Source organism: Falco rusticolus, chromosome Z (genome assembly GCF_015220075.1).
Source record: "Falco rusticolus isolate bFalRus1 chromosome Z, bFalRus1.pri, whole genome shotgun sequence".
NCBI lineage: Eukaryota > Metazoa > Chordata > Aves > Falconiformes > Falconidae > Falco > Falco rusticolus.
In genome coordinates, this window is record NC_051210.1 from 65,256,559 (window position 1) to 65,277,992 (window position 21,434).

The window sequence follows — 21,434 nt, forward strand, 5'->3', positions numbered from 1 at the left end:
TGGACTGGCTACAAAGTTATGGCTCACACCTGTCCAAGATCCTACAGAACTCAAATCACTGGACTTTAGTCTTTAATGTTCGGCTACTTCTCTCTAGAATGTCTGCGGAAAATGCAGGTAAGTTCTGAGGAAGAAAATGGATGCAGACTGTATTAGTGAAAAAGTGGATTTCTTATTCAGGTGCTGACAAATTTAACGCTGTAAGTTCACAAAAACATGGATGTTTTCAACATTTGGAAAGGATGTCATATCCATGTAAGCATCACAGGACATCAGTGTCTTGACTCCAAAGGGATAAACATCTTGAATGGGTCTTTTAAATAAATATTAGCTCAGTTTCTAATATCCCAGGTGGACCTGAGGCACCTTGACTGCCTAATCATCCCCAATATCCTGAATCCAATAACTAATACGTCATATCTACCACAAGCATGTTTGCCATGAGAATGTGAGGAGGATGCTAGTTAGAAACATCTTAGTATCAGAAATCTTTTTTTAAAGCTCTGAGGACTACTATTAGTTACCCTGATGAACTCTTCTCCCCCAGAATTACACATTTATTGTATACAACAGTAAGGTCAAGGCAGGCATCTCAGTTTAATGACTTCAAAGAAACAAGCCAAGCAGCCTGGCCCATCCTAAATTGTGGAAGAGGAAACCAGTAAGACTGCAAGCTTAATCACTTCCACGCTGAGAAGCATTGGAATAGGCCTTCTGAAAGAAGCAAACGACTAAATACTGTTTTTTCTGTAACAGTTCCATTCAAGTGTGAGAAAGAAACTCAGAAAAATAACTTCCCTTATTTTTTATCTTGCAAAACTTATACTTTGATTCATTTGAAAATTAATGTATTCAATTCTACTATTTCAATTCTACTGTTGTGGGTAAATGCTGTCTTCAACACCAGAATGCAACAGGAAGATAGAATACCGACCGACTGTTAGTAAAACACAGACTGTGTGTGTGTAATCCCTTAGCCTAAGGTCCATCCTTCAGCCTTTCACAGAAATACATCACAAGTATGGTATGTACCAACCCAACACTGACTAAAAGGAGAGAACAATTAATCCTAGACAATAAAACAGTGATTTTAGGATCATGCATGCCTGCATACGCTCCACTAAAACGTTTTAATCATTATTTCCAACGACTTGTTGCTTTTTTTTCAGTTTAGCCTTCTATAACATTAAGAAATTAGTCACAAAGAAGCTAACATTCAGAACAAAATTTCTGTAGCTTACCGAAGAGTTTGAATACAAGTTTCTGTATTGAACCTGGCAAATTAAATCTTGTGAAGGGATAATCTTCTCAGGCATTTCCCAGGTGACTGTAAGCAACTGCTTTATACCAGCGATTTTTTTAACTGAAAGTATTTCAGGGGGTTCAAATTTCTCTAGAGTGAAGACACAAGAACATTAACAGGGGAAAATGCTTCTATAAAAGTTCAGAATTGCTCCATCTACATGTGCTCCAAGAATTTTAATTATTATCTCAGTAGTGTACAACCCATCAGAGTATCCACATGACTGTCTATAGACGTAACTTTACATATGGGAAGTTACCTGTAAAAGAGACTGCACACGTAACTGACTTAATGCTGTCAAACCCACTCTCAAACAGGTGTGCATATTTCTTTCTTCTGTACCAGCACTGAAGAACAGTACTCAGAGACAACAGCAGGGAAAAGAAACAAAGCAGAGCTGGGATGCCAAAGTCAAGTCCAAACTGCAGATGAGGGAAGAATTCAGCTGGAAAGGATCTGAGGGGGACAGAAGTGTGACTGAGACTATGGGAAAAGAATGGATTAGTGCTGAGAAAAGAGATGGCTGGTACAGAGGATGTGGAAAGCAATCAGGAGGCACAGCAGGTCTGAACACGGGGAGCAAAGGACCATATGACTGGAGAGCTGACAGTGTGCTGCAGCAAAAATACTCAGTTAAAAGGGTTGGTGGTTACCTGCACCAAAATGAACAGAGGAAAGTGCAGCACAGCACAGAGGGAGAAGAAGTAGATAAAATATTATTATTGCTCCTGGGAATCACAGAACACGTGAGTTTTTAACATTCCTAACCAGAAAGTAAAATAGTAGAGTAAATGATGGGCAAACTGGCAAAATTATATCAATATTCATTTACAGCCAGGTATTCCACTGTCATCTAGTACCACTCAAAAATATCAAAGTACAGTCCAAGCACCACTTAGTTTGACAAAAACTTTTACAATATGGCCTTTACTTGTTAATAATTAAAAACTTTGTAATTTATAATGGAAACATCAGACATCAGCTTAAAAAAATATTGTCGTAGTTAGACATTTCATAGTATGAATACAGCACACTATCATTTTTCACCACCTCTCGTTAAGACCAAGAAACTGCTGAAAATTGCTGCTGTACCACCAACCAGTTAGAAGTATTTTACATAGAAAGTACATCAATTAAAAAATAACAAGAGAGTTGCCTCAACTAAACTGGAAACATCCAGTTTTTGATTAAAAAAATCGGAAAGGATGAAACATTTTATTAAACCCTGAATATAATTTCAGAGACCTCATAGTTCTAGCTAACTATTAAAAGTACATGGCACTTGAAAACTGAAACTAATTTAAAACCAAACGAAACCCAAATAATAGTTTCAAAACCATTATTAAAAAAATATTTTTTTCTTTTTTTTCTTCTACGTAAACCAACTTTGATTACATGACTTGTTTCAGAATTCTCTAACCTGTATACTATATGGAGGGAAAAAGAATTGCGGAGGATGCAGTCAGCTCAACCTACATTGCTTTATCTTTATTTAATTTTTACTTTTTTAGAATTACCTATTCTTTCCAAAGGTATAGGAACACAATCTGAGGAGGCTTCACCCAAAACATTTTCAGCTTTCACCTGAAAACAAAAAGAACTACTATATGGGGTATCCGGATAATAAAATGAACATGACTCTGTTTTGCTTCGGCAGGCCACTGTATTTTGAAGAATCACCCTTCCTTCTCTCATCCTAAAAAAAAGAGAGAGAAAAAAGGAGTTAGAAATCAGAGGATTTTATTAGAGTAACTCAAGCTAATTGTTGGGGTACTATTTAACTATTATTCATAAGTTTTTGTGGTTGCAGAACATTTGTACCAGTGAACATCTCCTTAGATGATATGTTTGTGTGAATGAATTCTCCTTCCTAATTGCACTGCTCCTGCAAATCCATGTATGTAGCCTGCACAGGCTCAATTAGTTTTAACTGCAATTAGTAAGACCACTTTCCAGGAGCAGTAATGAAGAGTAAAATGCCTTAATGAGAGATCCACATGCTAGTATTATCCTGTATTAAAATCTCAAAAGAGAGGTGAAATCATGTAATTCCATGCAAGACCTTCCTTAAAAATATAGATAGACATAGCTAGTAACACATGCCACATGAAGCTATGTGATAACAAGTTTTTATTCGGCTTTTCTTTTTTTCTACATTTAAAAGATAAGCTGTACAACTGCCAAGCTATTACAAGACAATAGAAATGTGACAGATTTTCCTGAAGGAACATACTGATAATGTGCTGTCTTTGCAGCATATACTTTCGTAACAAGTAGTGCGGGATGCAAAACTAACAGAATTTGTTTCATTTTGCCAACCCACGAAGAAATTCTTCCAATAAATAAAAACTCATGTATGGGGCCTGTGTTAAATATTTCATATTATGCAGTAAGCAAGCACATCATTTGTGTAACTCAGTTTGAGGCTGGTATTTCACGAACGTTTTTAAGCTAATGTACACCTGTACTGCTGTGAAAGGAAGGAGCCCTACCTTCCCTAACATGCACAGCTGTTTGTTCCCATCCACAGCTCTCTGCCCCCTCGAACCAATGCTTTTGTAGTCATACGGTAAACTCAGTTGGGGAATTATCTGGATTAAAATTAGTCGTTAGATTTTACTGGAAATAATTTTGCAATCTAATTCACTGTGTGGTTAAGGAAGAATTTGGGCTGGTACAAGAAGGAATAATATTGAAACTTAGTTTCAATAACTATTCTAGCTTATGGTTTCACAAACTCATCTAAGTTACAAAATGTAGAAAAACTAGAAGTAAGAAAGTTCCACCTAATGAAAGTGGAAGCCTAAAACATCAGGCTTAAAATGGAGATAAAACTAAAGATTATTTCCTGCCCTACTATTTATAATAAATATATAGAGAAATAAAAAAATATATAAATAAAAAAAGATACCATAAGCTAGTATAACTTACAATAAGAAAATGTCTCCTTTGGAGTCTGAATTCCTTCCAGTTCTGAAGAATAATTTTGACTAGTGTATTTGGGACAAAAATCTGTCTTACCACCTTCAAAATTGTATCCAAGATCTGCCTTGGAACAACACTAATTTCACCACTTTCACATTAACTTAGGAAAAAAATAATCTCCTAAACGATACTTTAATGGAAATCGAAAGAGTCAAGTATTTATGCTTCTGTAACGGGGTCATAAAAACAGTTAAAAGCACAAGACCACATAGTTTGTAAACACAAATCCCCTGGTGAGAGCAATCCAAAAAAAGAACAACCAACTCTAGACTCTTTCACTGAAACCTTGTGACTCCAAAGGTCCCTAAGTTAAAACCTACTGGTGTCAAGCAGAATCATTAACTGGGAGTTCTTTAAAGCAGAGGAGGAAGTAACCTTTTTTATCCATCCAAAATGAGGTTAGTTACACAGAAAGCTTCTGGGTAAACCCCCACAAAGTGCCTCCATTCTATGTTTGTACCCAGGCTCACTCAGCTTTTGATCTAACTAGTAATGCTACTTCAAGGAAAGAAGTAAGTATCGATTATGATGTAAACATTTGTCTGCTGAATACTGGGTTGAGAATGCTCATTTCCTTTAAAGAGCACACTAAACAGGCATCAGATTGTAACTTTCTTCAACCATTACTAACCACAAATTAATCAAATTTACTGAGGCAATGCCATGATTCTGAACCCCATGACACAGGTTTTCTTTAAACAGAAGCCAGGATATAAGGAGAAGGTCTCACCCCAGAAACCCAGTTCCCAATATATTCTATACTTACATTTTTCGGTAAAGAGTAAACTTGTCATAAGATTTGTTTTCTCTTCCTGAGGTCCAAGTGCAGGTAAGTTCAGTATCAAAGTAATAAATGCAGGAAATATTTCCTGGTGTGTCTGGTGGAACTACAATGACAAAGGTTAAAAACAAAGGTCCAATTAAAATAAGTAACTTTAATGTACAACTGATTTTGTTGGTCAAAAAGCAGATTACAGCAAACTTCACTAAGCGCCTTGCATAGCACTTCATTTTATAATTTCCTACTGCCCTCAGAACTCCTCATAAAACCAAAATCAAAAATCAAAATCACCCTTTCTTCCCCTGCGGAGACAGGGAGATTTTTTTCCAACTACTTCCCAGAAGTACTTAACTAAGTGGGCCTGAAGGTATTTATGCAGTAACTCACTAACTAACTTATATCAAACCACTACAAGCTTTTTTCTGAACCTCTAAGTACACGCACACCCAATACGCCTATAGCTCAAGGCCAGTCCAGAGAGTAAGAAGAAAACAAAGAAACAGCACAAAAGTTCTCAAAAAGGCATTCTCTGGAAGATAAAACTCCTTTGTTTCTTCCCAGAACATCTAACCACATGCCCTATGAAAACGTAATCTGAGGAGCCTGCATAACCCAACTTCCTGGGAAACATGTCTATATGATCTTGAAGAGATCACTAGTTCTGGAGTCACTTTATCTTACACTTGAATAGTGCAAGCAAACAATCTTCTGCAATCTCTGTAGTCTGAGATCATCGATAAAAATGTAACACCCTCGAAGACTTCCTTGTTAAACCCAGACTTCCTCCCACAGTAACAGAACTGGAAGTTGAAAGGAAGATAACTGTGCCCAGTGAAAGAGCTGGGTTGCAAAAGTCCTCTCTGCAAAACAGTACTTTTATGTCCCACCTACTATAACATTTAAAAGATCTTTCTTTCATTGTCAAATTTATGGCACACTAACTTTGCAGACAGGCAAAGATTTCTGCTGTTTTTCATTCCACAGGTGTATTTTTCTGCATTTATCGCTCTTTACTAGAATGGGACCCCCAGGCATACGTTCATATAAACTGGACTTAATCTGTTCCATAATTAGAGAACTTGCACACATATTATCCCGTAGCCTCTCCATGTAATTATAATTTCTTTTGGAACCAAGGATTAGAGAGAAAATCCTCCCTGTAGAAAGCTAAAGTTGACCAGGCTAGACAAAGACATAACCAAAGGGACAGATCTGGCACCCTCTGAACCCAACATAAAACCTCCACCCTTCAGCTGCCAAAAGTCAAGGTCAGAGAGGTTATGGACCAGTGTCAGTAAGGATGCTGGCAATTTCATGCTTTATTTCAGAAAAAAAAGGAGATGCTTGAATACCGTGTCTTACAATGCTACAAGCTTTAAAAAAAAAAAAAAGTAGTTTTTAAAAGTGAATTTTTTACAATACATTATTAAAAGAATATTAGATTTAATTTTCCCCCATTTCTACTTACAGCCAGATTTAACTTCAGTATGAACCAAAAGTTGTTTCTTGCCCAAGTACTTGGTGAAACATTTCACATGAGCTTTGCTGTAAGTGAAATTATGGATTGTTACACTAGATACAGTCTCATTCACAATGTTATAGTTTTCCTGAGCAATCAGTTCATGATTCAATTTCCAGATGATGTGGCTTGCATTTCTGTGAGGTGTGTAGTGTTTTCCGAGAACACAAAATAGTTTCAGGGTGGATCCTCTTTCAATTTCAGGAGATGAAGGAAAGATGTCAGCATCTCTGATAGATTTTTCATCTAAAAACAAAATCAAAGGTATCACATAACTAATTCCTTTTAAAATACCAGCAGAAAAACAGTAACTTATTTTGTTGTCTACATATCAATTTAATTAGATTTTTTTTCATATGGAGTTCAAATAAAATGCTCAGGTAATCACTTGAATCAGATATTGCTGTTTGGAAACTCAGCTCACCGTATTATATAAGAGTGATGGTTCTATACCTTCCCAGAAATAATGGAGAAATTATAACCAAGATCTTTTTTAATAGCTGAAAATGAAGAAAAGAGACTTGCCTTTTAAATCCATTTTTAAAAAAACATTCCTTCATGTAAAAGGTATGTATACCATTTGGATGTTACCATTATTAATTACTAAATCAGAAAATACATCAAACTGCTAAGTTTCAGGTTTACAACTATGGTGCAATATATTTCAATATCCCATTAGTGCTTTTACCCCTTGTAAAATTTATGTTCCCCAATACAGCACAGGAATTGTATACACAATGCATGTAAAAGGAAAACACAGAAGCAGGCTGACGGAATGAATTCAGCAGCAGTTACCAACAGTGCAGGAATCACCCGTTAGAGTCCTGCAATGAGCTAACTGTCTGGGGTTTTTTTTACTGTAACTTATTTCTTGAAGCGAAATTTTCATAAATACATCTGTTAAATAAAATGAAAAAAAAAAAAAAACAACCAATTTACAGACAGAATTTCTCTGCTAGAGTGCAGGAATGAAAGGGAATTGAATACTAAGCTTTCTTCCTTGTTTTGTGATAATTCTCTCCTTTTTGGGTAATTAATAGCTTTCTATGGGTCCTTTTTGTTTTAAAGTAAATTGTTCAATGTTTCAAAGTCATACTAATGGCTATTTTACACTCTACTGCACAAATTGCAATATATATCAGTTGTAAGCAATCACCTGGACAGTTTCATATATTGCTCAAGCTTCTTCCATGTAATCCCCAAAAACTGACAACACAAATTATTGTTGTGTGTTAAATTATATGGGACAAATTGCACATGGACTTTCAATTACCATCATAAAGTTATTATTTCAATCTGTCTTTGTGATACCCTCGTCTAACCTATACTATTCCACTTAATCACTTTAAAGTGGCACTGTTGTCACAAAAAGCGTTTCTAATTCTCCACCACTCATTCGCTGCTGCTAGCCCCTTTGTGTGCCAGAAGTGCCTGTACAGTAAGTCAAACTGAGACTGATATAGATGAAAAATAAAAACTTGGCAAAAATAATATCGTTCTCCATCCAGAGCAGATTCCTCACCACTTCACAACTAGCCAAACAAACATGCACTCTAGTGGAAGTAGAAGGAGACGAGAGACTGAGGGAGTGCAGAACTACCTGCTCTTCCAACTTCAGCAGTTTCCTGTCCAGTCTTTAACTGTGGAATTACCACATTTTTTAAAAAAAAAAAAAAAGTAATAAGAAAAATCTATAGTCATACATTGTGAGGTAACTTTTAACATTAGGAATGAGAACATTAGTAGTCATTGCATGCATGCATATCTGAATAGGTAATATTTGGCTTAGAAAAGCCCCAAATCACCAGACATTAACTGCATTTTAAGTGTTTATGTGTTACATAAAATTTATTCCATTAGCAGATCTCCAAAGTTACCAGCCATTACAACCCAACAGGAACTATGATATGACTCCCAGATGCAGATTCCCCTTCTACACCCTGTGCAACAACAAAACATTTGACAAACTAAGTTTTAAAATGCATTTTTTTAATACTTTACATACTAAAGGAAACAAATCCAGGCTATCATGATCACAAAAGCACCATAAATTAAGTAGTGTACAGCACAGAGAAAATTTAGTCAATCGGCTACTGACTTCTATTTTAAATTTTTTATTTTTTTTATCATTTTCAGAACTCTTTGAAATATCATTTGGAGAAGGTCACCTTTTAGAAAACTCTCTTATGGCAAGACAGGTGCTAATAATCAAGAAACATACCTGCTATAGAGCTGCAGAGAAGGACAAACATCCAAATCAAACAGCTGAACATTTCCGTTTCAGTAACTATTGGCAGGAAATGCTGTCATAAAATAAAAACAACACACTCTAAGTAAAGATGCCCCTGTAATACTTTGCAAGCATTTGTATAAGAGTTAATAATGGTATTCAGCATTTCTCACTTGCATTCAAGTCAAGTTTTGCTTTGTTGAAGTGTTACTTTTCTTCACGATGGGAGAAATTTGATGCAGTTTTCCTAAGGGTATATGTTGTCTATAAAGAAGGGCGAGGTAAGTGCACCTGAAATCCTTCTGAGGACAATCCAATCCAACTTCCAAGGACTGTGTAAAGAATTGGTAAGAAATACATCTACATCCACTCAAAACACAGCCTGCCCAGCCATCTTCTGAGCAGATTCACTTAGAAAGAACTCTTTTGAAAAGGAAGGCGGTTGCAGGAGAAGGAATAATGCGCATCACTTGTGCATCACCATCTAACAAAACAATTGTTCAGGAAGCGGGCAATCTCCTCAACCATGAGGTCACCATCCACCCAAGAGAGAGTAAATCACATTGGTTTTATTCCAATTAAGCATCCCAGGCACCAGACCTGAGGACTGTCTGCAAAGGCAATGAAAGGAACCTCTCTTTGGCTTGCTCTTTGAAGCTGAACTTCTAGGCAGCCAAAGAAACCCAAAGCCCCAGAGCAAGAAAGAGGAAAGCAAAGATGTAGAACGATTTATTCTAAAGGCACAAATGAATCTAGTGTTCCTGGGGAAAAATTACAGAAACCAAACATTCCCATCACCTCAAGACTGCTGCCACCACTCACAGAACGGCTGAGATTGGAAGGGACCTCTGGAGGTCGTCTAGTCCAACCACTCTGCCCAAGCACAGCCACTGACAGCCAGTTGCCCAGGAGCATGCCCAGACAGCTCTAGAAGATTACCAAGGACGGAAAGTCCACAGCCCCTCTGGCAAATCTGCTCCAGTGCTCAGTCACCCTTACAGTGAAAAAGTGTTTCCTCATGTTCAGAGATAACCTCCTGTGTTCCAGTTTACGCCCACTGTCTTGTTCGGTCACTAGGTGCCACTGGGAAGAGCCTGGGTCTGTCCTCGTGCACAGGTATCAATGAGATCCCCTCTGAGCCTTCCCTCCTCCAGGCTGAATAGTCCCAGCTCTCTCAGCCTTTTCCTGTATGACAGATACTCTGGTCCCTTAATCATCACTATGACCACCCACTGGACTCTCTCCAGTATGTCCATGTCTCTTTTGTGCTGGGGAATCCACAGCTGGACACAGTACTCCAAGTGTGGCCTCACCAGTGCTGAGCAGAGGGGAAGGATCACCTCCCTTGACCTGCTGGTTACACTCCTCCTAATGCAGCCCAGGATACCACCAGGTTACTTTGCCAGCAGGGCACACTGCTGGCTCACATTCTAGCTGGTGTCCACCAGGACCCCCACGGCCTTTTCTGCAAAGCTGTCCTCCAGCAGGTCAGCTCCCTGTCTGTACTGGTGTCTGGGGTTGCTCCTCCGTAGGTGCAGGATCTGACACTTGTTGAACTTCATGAGGTTCCTGCCAGCCCATTCCTCCAGCTCACCGAGGTCCCTCTGGACGGCAGCATGACCCTCTGGCATATCAGCCCCTCCTCCCAGTTTTGTGTCATCAGCAAGTCTGCTGATGGTATGCTCTGCCCCATCATCCAGATCATTAATGAAGATGATCAACTGGACTGGAAACAGTATTGACCCCTGGAGTACACCACTAGTCACTGGCCTCCAACTAGACTTTGTGCCACTGATCACTACACTCTGAGCTCATTTGTTGAGCCAGTTTTCAATCACCTCCACTGTATGCTCATCCAGCCCATGCTTCATCAGCTTCTCTGTAACCCTATCCATTAAGCAACCAACTCCAACATGAAGGTCAGAAAATGTTGCAACCCAGACTGCTTCTCTGTCTAGTAAGTAGAGATCTGTCTGTAGAAAATAGATGTTTCAGATCCCCTACAGCAGGTGAGGTACTAGGGCCAAATATTCCCATTTACTGGTCAAGTAGCTCTAGCAGTTCTGTCTACTATGTTCATAAGCAAAAGGTGAGCATTACTATTGCTGCAGTTATCAGGGATTCCCGTTTCACATTAGGCTTTCAGATTTATCCGAGATGCTGATGGAATTTCAGCTCTCCATGCAAACCTGTATCTCAGAAGGAATCCAGGTGAGAGGCAGCTGCTATCTCCCTAGAACAGGTACACCAGCAGCTTTCAGACCAAACCAGGCACGTTCTCCTTCCACAGGTGTGGGATGCTAGGAGGCAGGTGTGCACCAGACCACTGTTTGGGACAGAAAACTGTAGGTGGGATACAGGCATAAGGGGTTCCGCCCTATGTTATGGTCCCTTCAAAAAAACTTCTTGGTTTTGCTACAAAATAGAAGTTTTACAGTCATCTAAAAGAGAAAAACATAGTTAAAAAAGCCCTTCATGTTCAGTTTCTGCCAGAACTCATCTTCAACATTATTTTCAGTCTTTCTCAGGAAGCATTTTATAAACTTTGAGGTTGTAACCATGCAAAACAGGAGAAAAAATGAAAAAGGACACATGGGATGAAAAAAAAAAAATAATGAGGTAGGCGTTTGCCCAGTGACACATTCCTAAAATACAGCTGTAGCAAGATGCATACCAACAAGAAACAGAGCAATTACAAAAAGAGAATCTATTACTACCTACTTAGGGTGTAAGTTCTTGATCTCAATGCAGTAAAAATTAATTATGCTATTGATGGCAATAAAACCAGAGAACCTTAAGCAACTGTCCCAAGTATTCTGTGCCAGAACTAAAAACAGATGTAGATTTTTAAATATTTAGATTGTTATTTTTAGAGTTCACGTAGTCCATAGCAATGTTGATGAGATACTAGAAGCTCCACTGTTAAAGCTAAGAATATATTCTGTAAGCAGTAAAGTGTGTTTTCATTCTTACTCTATTTTTTTAAGTTTAAGACAGATACCAACATAAAAAAAAAAATCAGTCCCAAAGTCAGGGCTACAAGAAAACTACATTCCATTCAGAAATTAGAAAAAAGAAAAAATCATAATGATGATTCTGAAAAAGGCTTTGCCAACTTCATAGGAAGTCAACACACCAACGATTGCTATACAGCTGTGGTAAACACACATGTAGTCAGTGCCTCATTAGCAAGGGGACTAGTAGTTGCAGAAGACTGACACACTTCAAAGATGATTATAAAAATCAACAAAACCAAGGAAAATAACCTAGAGCACTACAGGATGATGTGCCTAATCAAAACTATCTCAGAGGAGGAATGGTCAGCCAAAAACAAATTAACAAGTTACAGATGCTACACTGGCATAAGCTTCTTTTTTTTTTTTTTAACTTTAAAAAGTAAATAAACTTATTAGCCAAATAAAATGGTTTTGCAACATCTCTGTGCATATGGCTTTAATCTTGGAGGATATACTCATGAAGTACTGAGGCCTGAGCAACGGCCCGGAGCCAAAGCTGAACCCCAAAATGAACCCACCAACCGAGCACTAGATATAGTTAGCATCTGATCATCAGCAAAATATGCATGATTATTAGTGAAATATATATGATCATTAGCAAAATATGTAGCTTAGATAAAATATAATCGTTAGTGAAGGTATCATGCAACCTTCCTTGCTTAGGGGCAGGTGGACAAGGCCATGAAACCAGCTATATGGCCTTGTTTGGACAGCAATGGTTAAAATCCAGTAGATAAAGGAAACTCCCTGGGTTCCTCCCTGAGCCCTGGCCAGGTTCGGGTGGCCTCTGAGAGGACAGTGACACCAGATGTTACTACATTGGAAATTAGGTCAGCTTGTTTATTCGACAATATAAGAGCTGGACCCTCTTGCAGCAACTTTGGAGACCTCCCCTACGAGGGGACGCCCTGCATAGGACCTCCTGATTGCTGGGACAGGCTCCCCAAACCCTTGCTGCAACAGGGGCTCCCCCGTGACTGCAGGTCTGGGTGATGTAATGTATTGGGGCAACTGGTGATGTATCTTTCTTAAACACTATAGCTAACCTTAAAGTAGTAATGATTAGGTGCATTGTCTTGCTTATCTGTTTTATTGCTTGAATCAGGGTGTTGTAAGCTAGTCCTTTTGTATGTGCATATTGCCTCATTTTCTGTGTTAATTTGAAACAAACAGTAAATTTTTGTATTGGTGTCTGTGTGCTATCTACTGAGCCCGTTAATTGGCAAAACATCTCATTCACGGGAATATCCAGTCCTCTGTGTGGCATGTGAAGATAAGCAATTTTTTACAGGAAAGAGCTTAGGGCACTTAACAAATAACGAAGATCTACTCTTTCTTTTCTGTAGACTTAACTGCTAGCAACATGTAATAAAAGTCACTGCATATTCTGTATTGTAAAGATTTCATGAAATAAAACCAGTAATTCAAAACATAGGCTTTCCACTTGTCTGCATCAACACAGAATACAAGGCTTACGAATTATTGTTGTGACTAATTAAAGCATTTCCCTTAGTGATTGACTTCTTCCTTAGATTGACCAGACATAACTACACAGTAACAAAACCAGTAAAAGATGCTGTAAGATTAGATAACAATGTCAAGAAACAACTGCTTCCAGATCATGTAGGCAGCAGCATCATTTCAAACACATGCAACTATAAAAGAATGGAACAAAAAGAGAGAAAAGCAATGTCACCACAGAGCAGCTGTCAATACTGAACTTTATTACACTGCTCCAAGTAAAAGTGCTAATACATTTTCCTACTTTGTGAACTACTTAAAAAAAAAAATCTAGCTAAGATAAAGAACAAAACAAAGATCATGGTTCTCCCTAGGCAGGGCATGCAAAGTCCCTTCCAGTCTAGGAAAGAATCAATGCACAAAATATTTTAAATAAAATTAACAGTGCATTTCAATAGAAGACCTGGTGCAAAAAAAGCAACCCTGAGTTGACACGGGCACTAACTTTATAGATCTTTGCTGAGAGTTTTTGAGAAAAAAATTAAAGACAGTATGACTGGAGCACTATGCTTGGTTAAAGCACAGAACACTTCCAAGGGTGCAAAAACTCCAGCAGCAAGATGAAGAACAATCCACTATATGAAAAAGAAAAAAAAAAGAAGAGTTGTGCTAAGTTTATCAAACAGTTCCCACAGTCTTTCTTTGCTTACAACTTGGCAAACTCTAACAGTTTCAGCTGATATTGTATATATACACTGGTCTGCTATTTTTTAGGGGAAATGAGACAGAAGAAGCTGCATTTCAGCCAAAATAGTTCAGCTATTCCCAAGAATAAGGAAAACAATTTATCATATTACTTCTACTAGCTCCAGCAATCCCACACTTTTTTAGCAAGGAATTGGAACTCAAAAGCGTTGGGAAATCATAAAAACGTTTTTGAAGTATGTTTGTGCCAAAAATATCATACCACCATATATCCCACACCACAGCAGAGCACAATGCTAAAGGATCAGGCATGAAAAATCTGGCTGTGGTGCCAAGCTACGACTCTTTGAATTGCTCACCAAATGTTTAAACAGCCAAAGATGTCATCCACGCTCAGTGAGTGCTCCTCACCCTGTACCCCCTACCTACTACCTTTACCCTCTCTTCTAGTGCTTATCACACAGTAAGTCGCTTCCACTTGCTAATATGCCAGAGAACTAAGCAAAATATGTGTTTGTGCTACATTAGCAAATGTAAGCAACTTGCTATGTGATTTGGCAGACATCTGAATTGGTGAAATAAAGGAGACAACTGGGAAAAGAGACCTCCATGACATTCCTTCCCAGCTGTGAGCTGTTCATTGGGTTCAGTCCTGAGGTATGTTGCATCTCCTTCCACTTTCTCCAATACCAATTAGCAGGCAGTTATTTGACATGCCAGCTGCTAGTTATCACATGTCAAGAGACCAGAGTAGTGACTCAGCAAGTTATGTGGTTATAAACTATGCTGATACATGACTAAATAGCTCTTTGGCTGTTTACTTCAGAGACTGCACATGTAGAAGTGATGAAAGGACATGTGAGTGAAAATCACATCATAAATTCAGAAGTGATTTGCTTAAAAATACCTATTAAAATTACATTCTGATGGCTAAACAAATAGCATGAACAGAGCTGTTTAAAAAACTGATTCACCAAAGCTAGATTTCTTGCAGGAAGAGGCAATCTCAATGAAGGTCTCATTAAATAATTTTGAAATTGTGTAACAGTTGATGAAACAAGGCTTTCTCAATACCAAAACCTCTAGCTTTTCACTTCCATTTTGAAATGTAAGTTCCTTGGAAGAGGTACAGTTCAAAAATATAAAGAAGTCAGAGGAAAAAAATCACCCAAAGTAACTTTTCCCCATAGTCTATTTAAGACTGTTTCTTAGTCACCCTTGTCCCACATTTCAGGACAGGAAAGCTTCTTCCATTCAGATCCAGTTCTAAGATTGTTTTAAGCTAAGCGAACACATACTTCTACATGCTATGTAGCTGTTACACCGATAAAGAACACGGTGTAAACGGAAAGGCAGCATACCTTTAGCTTACATAAAACATCAGCCCAGTCACCTTCAAGAATTTCCAACATCTTTGTTGGAACCTGACAGTGCATCCTTTGCTACTGAGTCTGACACTCTTCTAACAACTATGAAAAAGGGAGGAAGCTGAATACCCACTGCTGTCTTTCGTTTAGTCTTCAGTAGCAATTGCTACAGCTCTGCCATGCCAGCTACAATATGGAGAGACAAACCTTGCCCTGACAAGATCAGCCGATGCTGAACACCAGAAGCCCGAGCCACCTGGGCCACCCAACTGCCACGTTATGCATGCAAGCAATTGGAAAAGCCATAACCATCAGTTTTCAGAACTCCAAGATGCAAATCCATCCATTACACAAATCCTAGAGGGGAAGAGGCCATTTCAGGCAAACAATCCAAATACGAACTTCAGTCCTCTTCCTAGATAACAGGACGTAGAAGCATCCGCTTCCAGGACTGGTCAGGATTCCATCAAGGACAAGTACTCGTGAGCATCAGAAGAGGAAAACAAAGGTTCCTCTGCATAGGTCACAGAATGACATGTTGTTTATCCCCAGCCAACAAGTAAGCACCACATAAAAAAAGTTAGTTCTTTCCCAGCCAAAACCAGAATACATGTAAACATACTGAAGGAAGCAATCAATGTGAGGGACAGCTACTGGCTTTTCCCAACTCTCTAATCCCTATAAATCCTGCACTGACAAGCTCATCCATGGGAAAAATGACAGCGTAATGAAAGATCCTGAGCACACTGGTTTCACAAACCACGTTCCTTAACTGAGCTAAAACAGCCAGCTGAACCTCAGACCAGAATGAAGAAGATTTAAGATTTTGGCATTTAAACAGAACTTGATTTAAACAAAACTTAGGCATTTTTCCTTTTGAAAAATAAACCTATTTAAATTTTAAATTATGACAGCCTACCTTAAAACACATTATCATAATCTACTAAGAATCACTTAAATCAAATTCAAGCAACACATAGAAAACTGAAACCACTAAGTTTTCAGACACATTTGAAGGAGCAGTGTGGAGCAGAGCCCCTTGAAATGATGTGCCAACATTTGACCACAGAAACTTCTCCTAAAAATACCGGGGGGTGGGGGGGGGGGTGGGGGGGGGGTGGGGGGGTGCGGAGCTGGGAGAGGAACAAAAGTTGTATTTATCAAGTTCAATGACTTGTTAGTTTACAAGCTGCAAATCAACTGGGAACTGAAAAAGCAGGAAAACCATTTTCCTTTTTCAGTCTCTAAATAACAAAAAAAGAAGGCACAAAAGGATAAGATACTTTTGTTCTAAAATCCTGAAGGACACAGTGACCAGGAAAGGTCAGTTAATAACTGCTAATAGCAGTTATTTTGTTTAGTATGCCCTAGAGTTACCGATGCAAAACATGTTTTGATAAACCCTTTCTTTTGTTATAGAACAATATTTAACAGCATATTGAATGTTAATACATTCTAATATAAAATGCTGTCCACTGGAATTTAAATACAATTTTCACCTAAATGCAGCTTGATACTAATACAGAAAAATAATGAATCTGTATCTAGTAAACTGAATACAATTCCTTACTCTCTGAACAAGCATAACAAATAAGCCTCTAAATATATCTTAAAGTATAAAATGCTCACAGCTGCAAACCAAATATGTGTTTCCTGATTAATATATTACACCTCATAATAAAAACTTAAATTTTTAGGGGAAAAGCTTAAAGCTACAAACACAAAACAAGACCCAATGTCTCTATTTTTACATATTGGTCACTTTTTTCATTTTAACTACAAAATTATATGCAATTTGATATGCTCACTAAAAAAAGGCCAGGCCATCAGTATCACTAAAATTGAATGCTGGTGGTACTACCAGAGACAACTGCAGCTTTCATAGTGGCACTTGTCATTCCTTGTTCTTTCTTCACTAAGAAACAAAAAACAGTCAAGCTTGGGCTTAAACGTGCTTCATGTACTGGTCTGGTCTTGGAGCTTTCTTCTTAGGCTCAGTTTTTGAGGGACTACAAAGTCCATTTTGACTGCAAGAGTCTACTTTGAGAGGTGATTTTTGTGTCAATGTTTTCAACTAGTAAGACTTTATCAGGCAGGGTGGTTGCCTTCACGCCCTTTCCTTGAGCACAGTCACTTGAACAAACGTGGAGAACAAGATGCCTCTGCCATAGCAAACACCTAGGTGAGAAAAATGGATGGACAGGGCAGGAGGATCCATGCACTGAGCTTTACAGAAACATGGAGCTCTCATCGAGAGAGGGTGGCCAGATCCAAATCTCTTACAGTTGCCAGATTTGGGTGGTTTTAACCTCAAGTTTGTACAGAATACACACCTGTCAAAGTCAGAAAGAAGACTTTCTGTACTACTTCACAGCATTAGTCCACCTTGTCCGGCCTTGAAACTAAGACCAATTCCAGATGTTCCAGAGTAAAACACATCCATTTAAATACCATTAGTAAACTTTGTTTCATAAGAAAACTAAAATAAAAAAACTTTCCTGGACTGTTCAAGGAATCAGCTACAGCCCCAAAACACAGGATACAATTATAATCCCTGTCCTACTGCAGTGCTGGAAGCACTACAATAACACAGAGAACAATGCAGTTAATCCTGTGCTCCCACAGACACAAGAAGGAAAGAACAAATGAGCACAAACCCTCACTTTCATACTGAATCGCTCAGGAGAGATGACTGTGACCCCACAGCTTGCCTGTACATAAAAAACATCATTCTGAAAAAGAGATTTAACCATATATTCTGAAAACATCACAAACTCTGACTTATTACAGACTCAGATACAATTGTATCACTGAGTCTTGGTTTTAGGAGTTAATGGAATACAAACAATACCTACACACCTCTTCATCTTGTATCTTTTCCACAATTAAAAAGCTTGTTTATACTTCCACTATCAAATATCCTTCTCCATATTCACCTCAGCCTCATATTAAGACTACGTATTAAGTCCTCTTTAAAAAGTTTGTTTTCCATTTCCTTAGGTTATTTTTTTATCTTCTCTTTTGAATATTCTCCAGTGTTTCACACCCTTCCTGAAGCATGAACACAGTATCTGAATAGTCAGAGCTAGATTTACAGAAGTGAGCTACAGTCTCCATTGCACTGGTGCAGCAAACACATAATGTGACAGGGGAAGCCTCTGCACAGCTAACCTTCACTTATTCCTTGCCACCTTTCACTGCTGTATGCCAAACACCTCATGTGCGCAGTTACAGGAACATGAGATCACTACCAGACACTTACCTGCTATTTCTATTACTGTACATCTAAGCAGAATGTTGGCCCTTTTTTTTTTTCCCAGCAGAAGACACAGGCATTTAAAACTGTCTTTACGTTACTACTTTTCCAAGAGGTCCCATTGAGCATCTTCTGTATTCTTTGATCCCAAATATATTTATCTCTGTGTTGACCTGCGTAAGACAACTGCCATATCACCCTGCTAATTCAGGTCATCCTGTAAAGGTTATGTATCCTAGTTTTCTTTTGTTTACTACCTATACTGTAAACTTTACTAATGATATTTTTATATCTTAGTCAAAACTGCTACCTGAAACACAGCACGGTAGTGTGAAACCAGGCTCCATGGGACCTACGATAAAGCTATGTTTTGAGATCTCCCAGTATGGTATTTATAAATTGAAAGTGTTAACTACAAGGATGAAATAATGCAAAAAACTACCAGGCTTGCATAATTACTACAGAAAAATCAAGAACTTTAATGTTCAATCCTGCAATGTCTATGATATAAGCCTAAAGCTTTTTCCCGTTTTCCCCTGTTTTTATCCCTTTTGTGATCTGTTTTGTTACTGATTAGCCTCTACCTAACAGAAAAACCTGTTCTTTCACCCAACACATTGTTTTCTTTCAGCGTAAAAATGTTCCCTTGCCCAGTGTCTTAGCTCACAGACAGAAGCTAGAAGAGGGATTTCAACTGTTTTAGACAATCATCTTCAAAAGTCAACAGTCACATAGTCCATTACAGATGAGAAGTTCAGTGCAGTTTCCCCAATTTAAACATGAGTGTCTGTAGGTGATACAACAGATGTGTGTGCAAACATAACACAAAAGTATTTTTCCCCAGGAGGCAAAAACTTTGCAAGCATAGAAGCAGCATGGGACCAGTGTATTTAAAACTGGTATGTCACTGAGAAAACGTAACTATAAACTATTTAAGCAGCCAGAAGTCAGGAAAGAGCTTTTACTGCTTTTGATGACCATATATATTGCAACACTTTGAAAACTAACTCTTAATCATTGCGCCCACAAAGAAAACCACTGCCAAGCATCTGTATCATATCCTTCCCAAAAAGCAGACAAATGCAATCGGCTAAATAGGAAGTTTCAAGCCTGTCTCACGAACTTGAAAGAAAGAAACTGAAAGGAGTTGCTTGGCCCGGAGAGGCACAGAGGCACGCAGTGCCGCGAGCCTGGGATGAACATCTGGGGAGATGCGAAGGCAAGCACGCGTCGCCGCTGGTAGAGATCCGCTCCGGCAACACCCCGGGGAAGAAACGCACGCTTTCCCACGCTCCATATTAACAAAAACGATCAGAGGGACCCCTGTTAATGAAAAAATAAAACAACCCCCCACACCACGGTTTCACTTACCGCAGCTGCAGAGCGGGCGTTCCGCTTAACAGGGACCTCTGCCCCCCGCCACTGCGAGGGGTGCAACAAAATAGGAAGTCACCAGGCCCAGCACCTGCAACGCTTTTTTCCTGTAATTCTGAGAAACAGACGCGGCCCCCCCCGGGGCTCCCGGGAGCGGTGCCAGACGCCCCCCCGACCCCCGCTGCCCGCCACCGGCGCCCCCCGAGCCCCGCCGCAAGCGCTGCCGCCGCACCGACCCGCCTCCGCCGCGCTACGGCCGGAGCCCCCGCCAGGGCCCGGCGGGGCGGGGGGAGCACGGCCCCGCCCCCCAGCCACCGCCTCGGGGACTCGCGCGGCACCGGGCGGCGCAGCACCCCGCCGCCTCACCGCCCCCGCACCGCAGCCTCCCGCCGCCCCCGCACCGCGCACCCCCCACCGGGGGCCGCGGGCCGGGGGGGCGGCCCCAGCCGGGAGGGGACGCGGGTGCCGTCCCCACCGCGCGGCAGCCTGGAACTCCCGCAGCCGCCCGCCCGCGGGGGCGCTGGCACAGGCGTCGCGCTGCTACCGCTGTCGCGCTGCTTTCGGGGGCACCAGGGATGGACGCGCGCCCGCCCGCCCCGGTGCAGGTGAGTCACAAACACGCGCGGCGACACGAGCGCATTTATTAACAGCCACCGCTGAGGAGCGCTCGCCCGTAGGTATCCCGTGGTCTACTGGCGACATCGCGCTGTGGGAGTTGGGACCCCTTTTAAAGCTAACCCGTGCGTTCCAGTTAACGACTTGGAAGAAAGCTGCAGCCAGCAGCAGTGCAGAAAGGAATGGAGAATTAGAACATGGCAATTGAGAGATACGATGAAGGGAGTAAACAGAAACCCAGAGTCCCCAGTCGCGAATCCCTTACTAAACACCGCCTGTCCTTTCTAAGCAGACACCCTCCAAGAGCACATACTGCATTTTAATACCTTAATTGATACAGATGTCCCCCAGAGGTCTCGGCCCCAACTCTGGAAGGCATCCATAGATGACTTGACAATCACTGTCATTGACAAGACAATGACTGTGTTTATTCTACACCAGTGTCACCGGCAAGACAAACTGTAGATCTGGATACAGATGTTTACTTTAAAACCAGTGATGCTTGAGCTGTCACCCTAATAGGTTATCTCACCTACTCACTTAGGCCCACTAGGAGATGGCCGCTGTTTTGGGAAGGTTGTGCTGCTCCCTGCTCCACAGCTGCTCAGCGTTACTAGCTTCAAGCCTTACCATCTCCCCAGGCTCCCCCAGCATTTGTCTCCATGTTATCTCTCCCAGCTCCAGGATCTCTTTCTCCCTGCAGGATGTTCACCTTCTCGCCACTCACTCCCCAAGCCCTGGGCCTTCCCATGTGATGGTCTACATGCAAAAACCAAAGCACGACTGCCCTACTCACCAGTTCATGCCTGTTCACTAATGGG

The 21,434-nt window shown here is 40.2% G+C and overlaps 1 protein-coding gene across 1 annotated transcript in view; it reads right to left on the reverse strand.

Moving 5' to 3' along the window:
• The window catches only part of IL31RA (interleukin 31 receptor A), a 38,576-nt gene extending 18,416 nt beyond the window's left edge, over positions 1–20,160 (reverse strand). Inside the window, 6 exon segments of the mRNA XM_037373717.1 lie at positions 1,247–1,393; positions 2,821–2,999; positions 5,055–5,175; positions 6,538–6,834; positions 8,810–8,891; positions 19,996–20,160. Coding sequence (XP_037229614.1) covers positions 1,247–1,393; positions 2,821–2,999; positions 5,055–5,175; positions 6,538–6,834; positions 8,810–8,861 — 796 coding nt within the window. The 5' untranslated portion in view covers positions 8,862–8,891; positions 19,996–20,160.
• Positions 20,161–21,434: the final 1,274 nt, after the last annotated feature.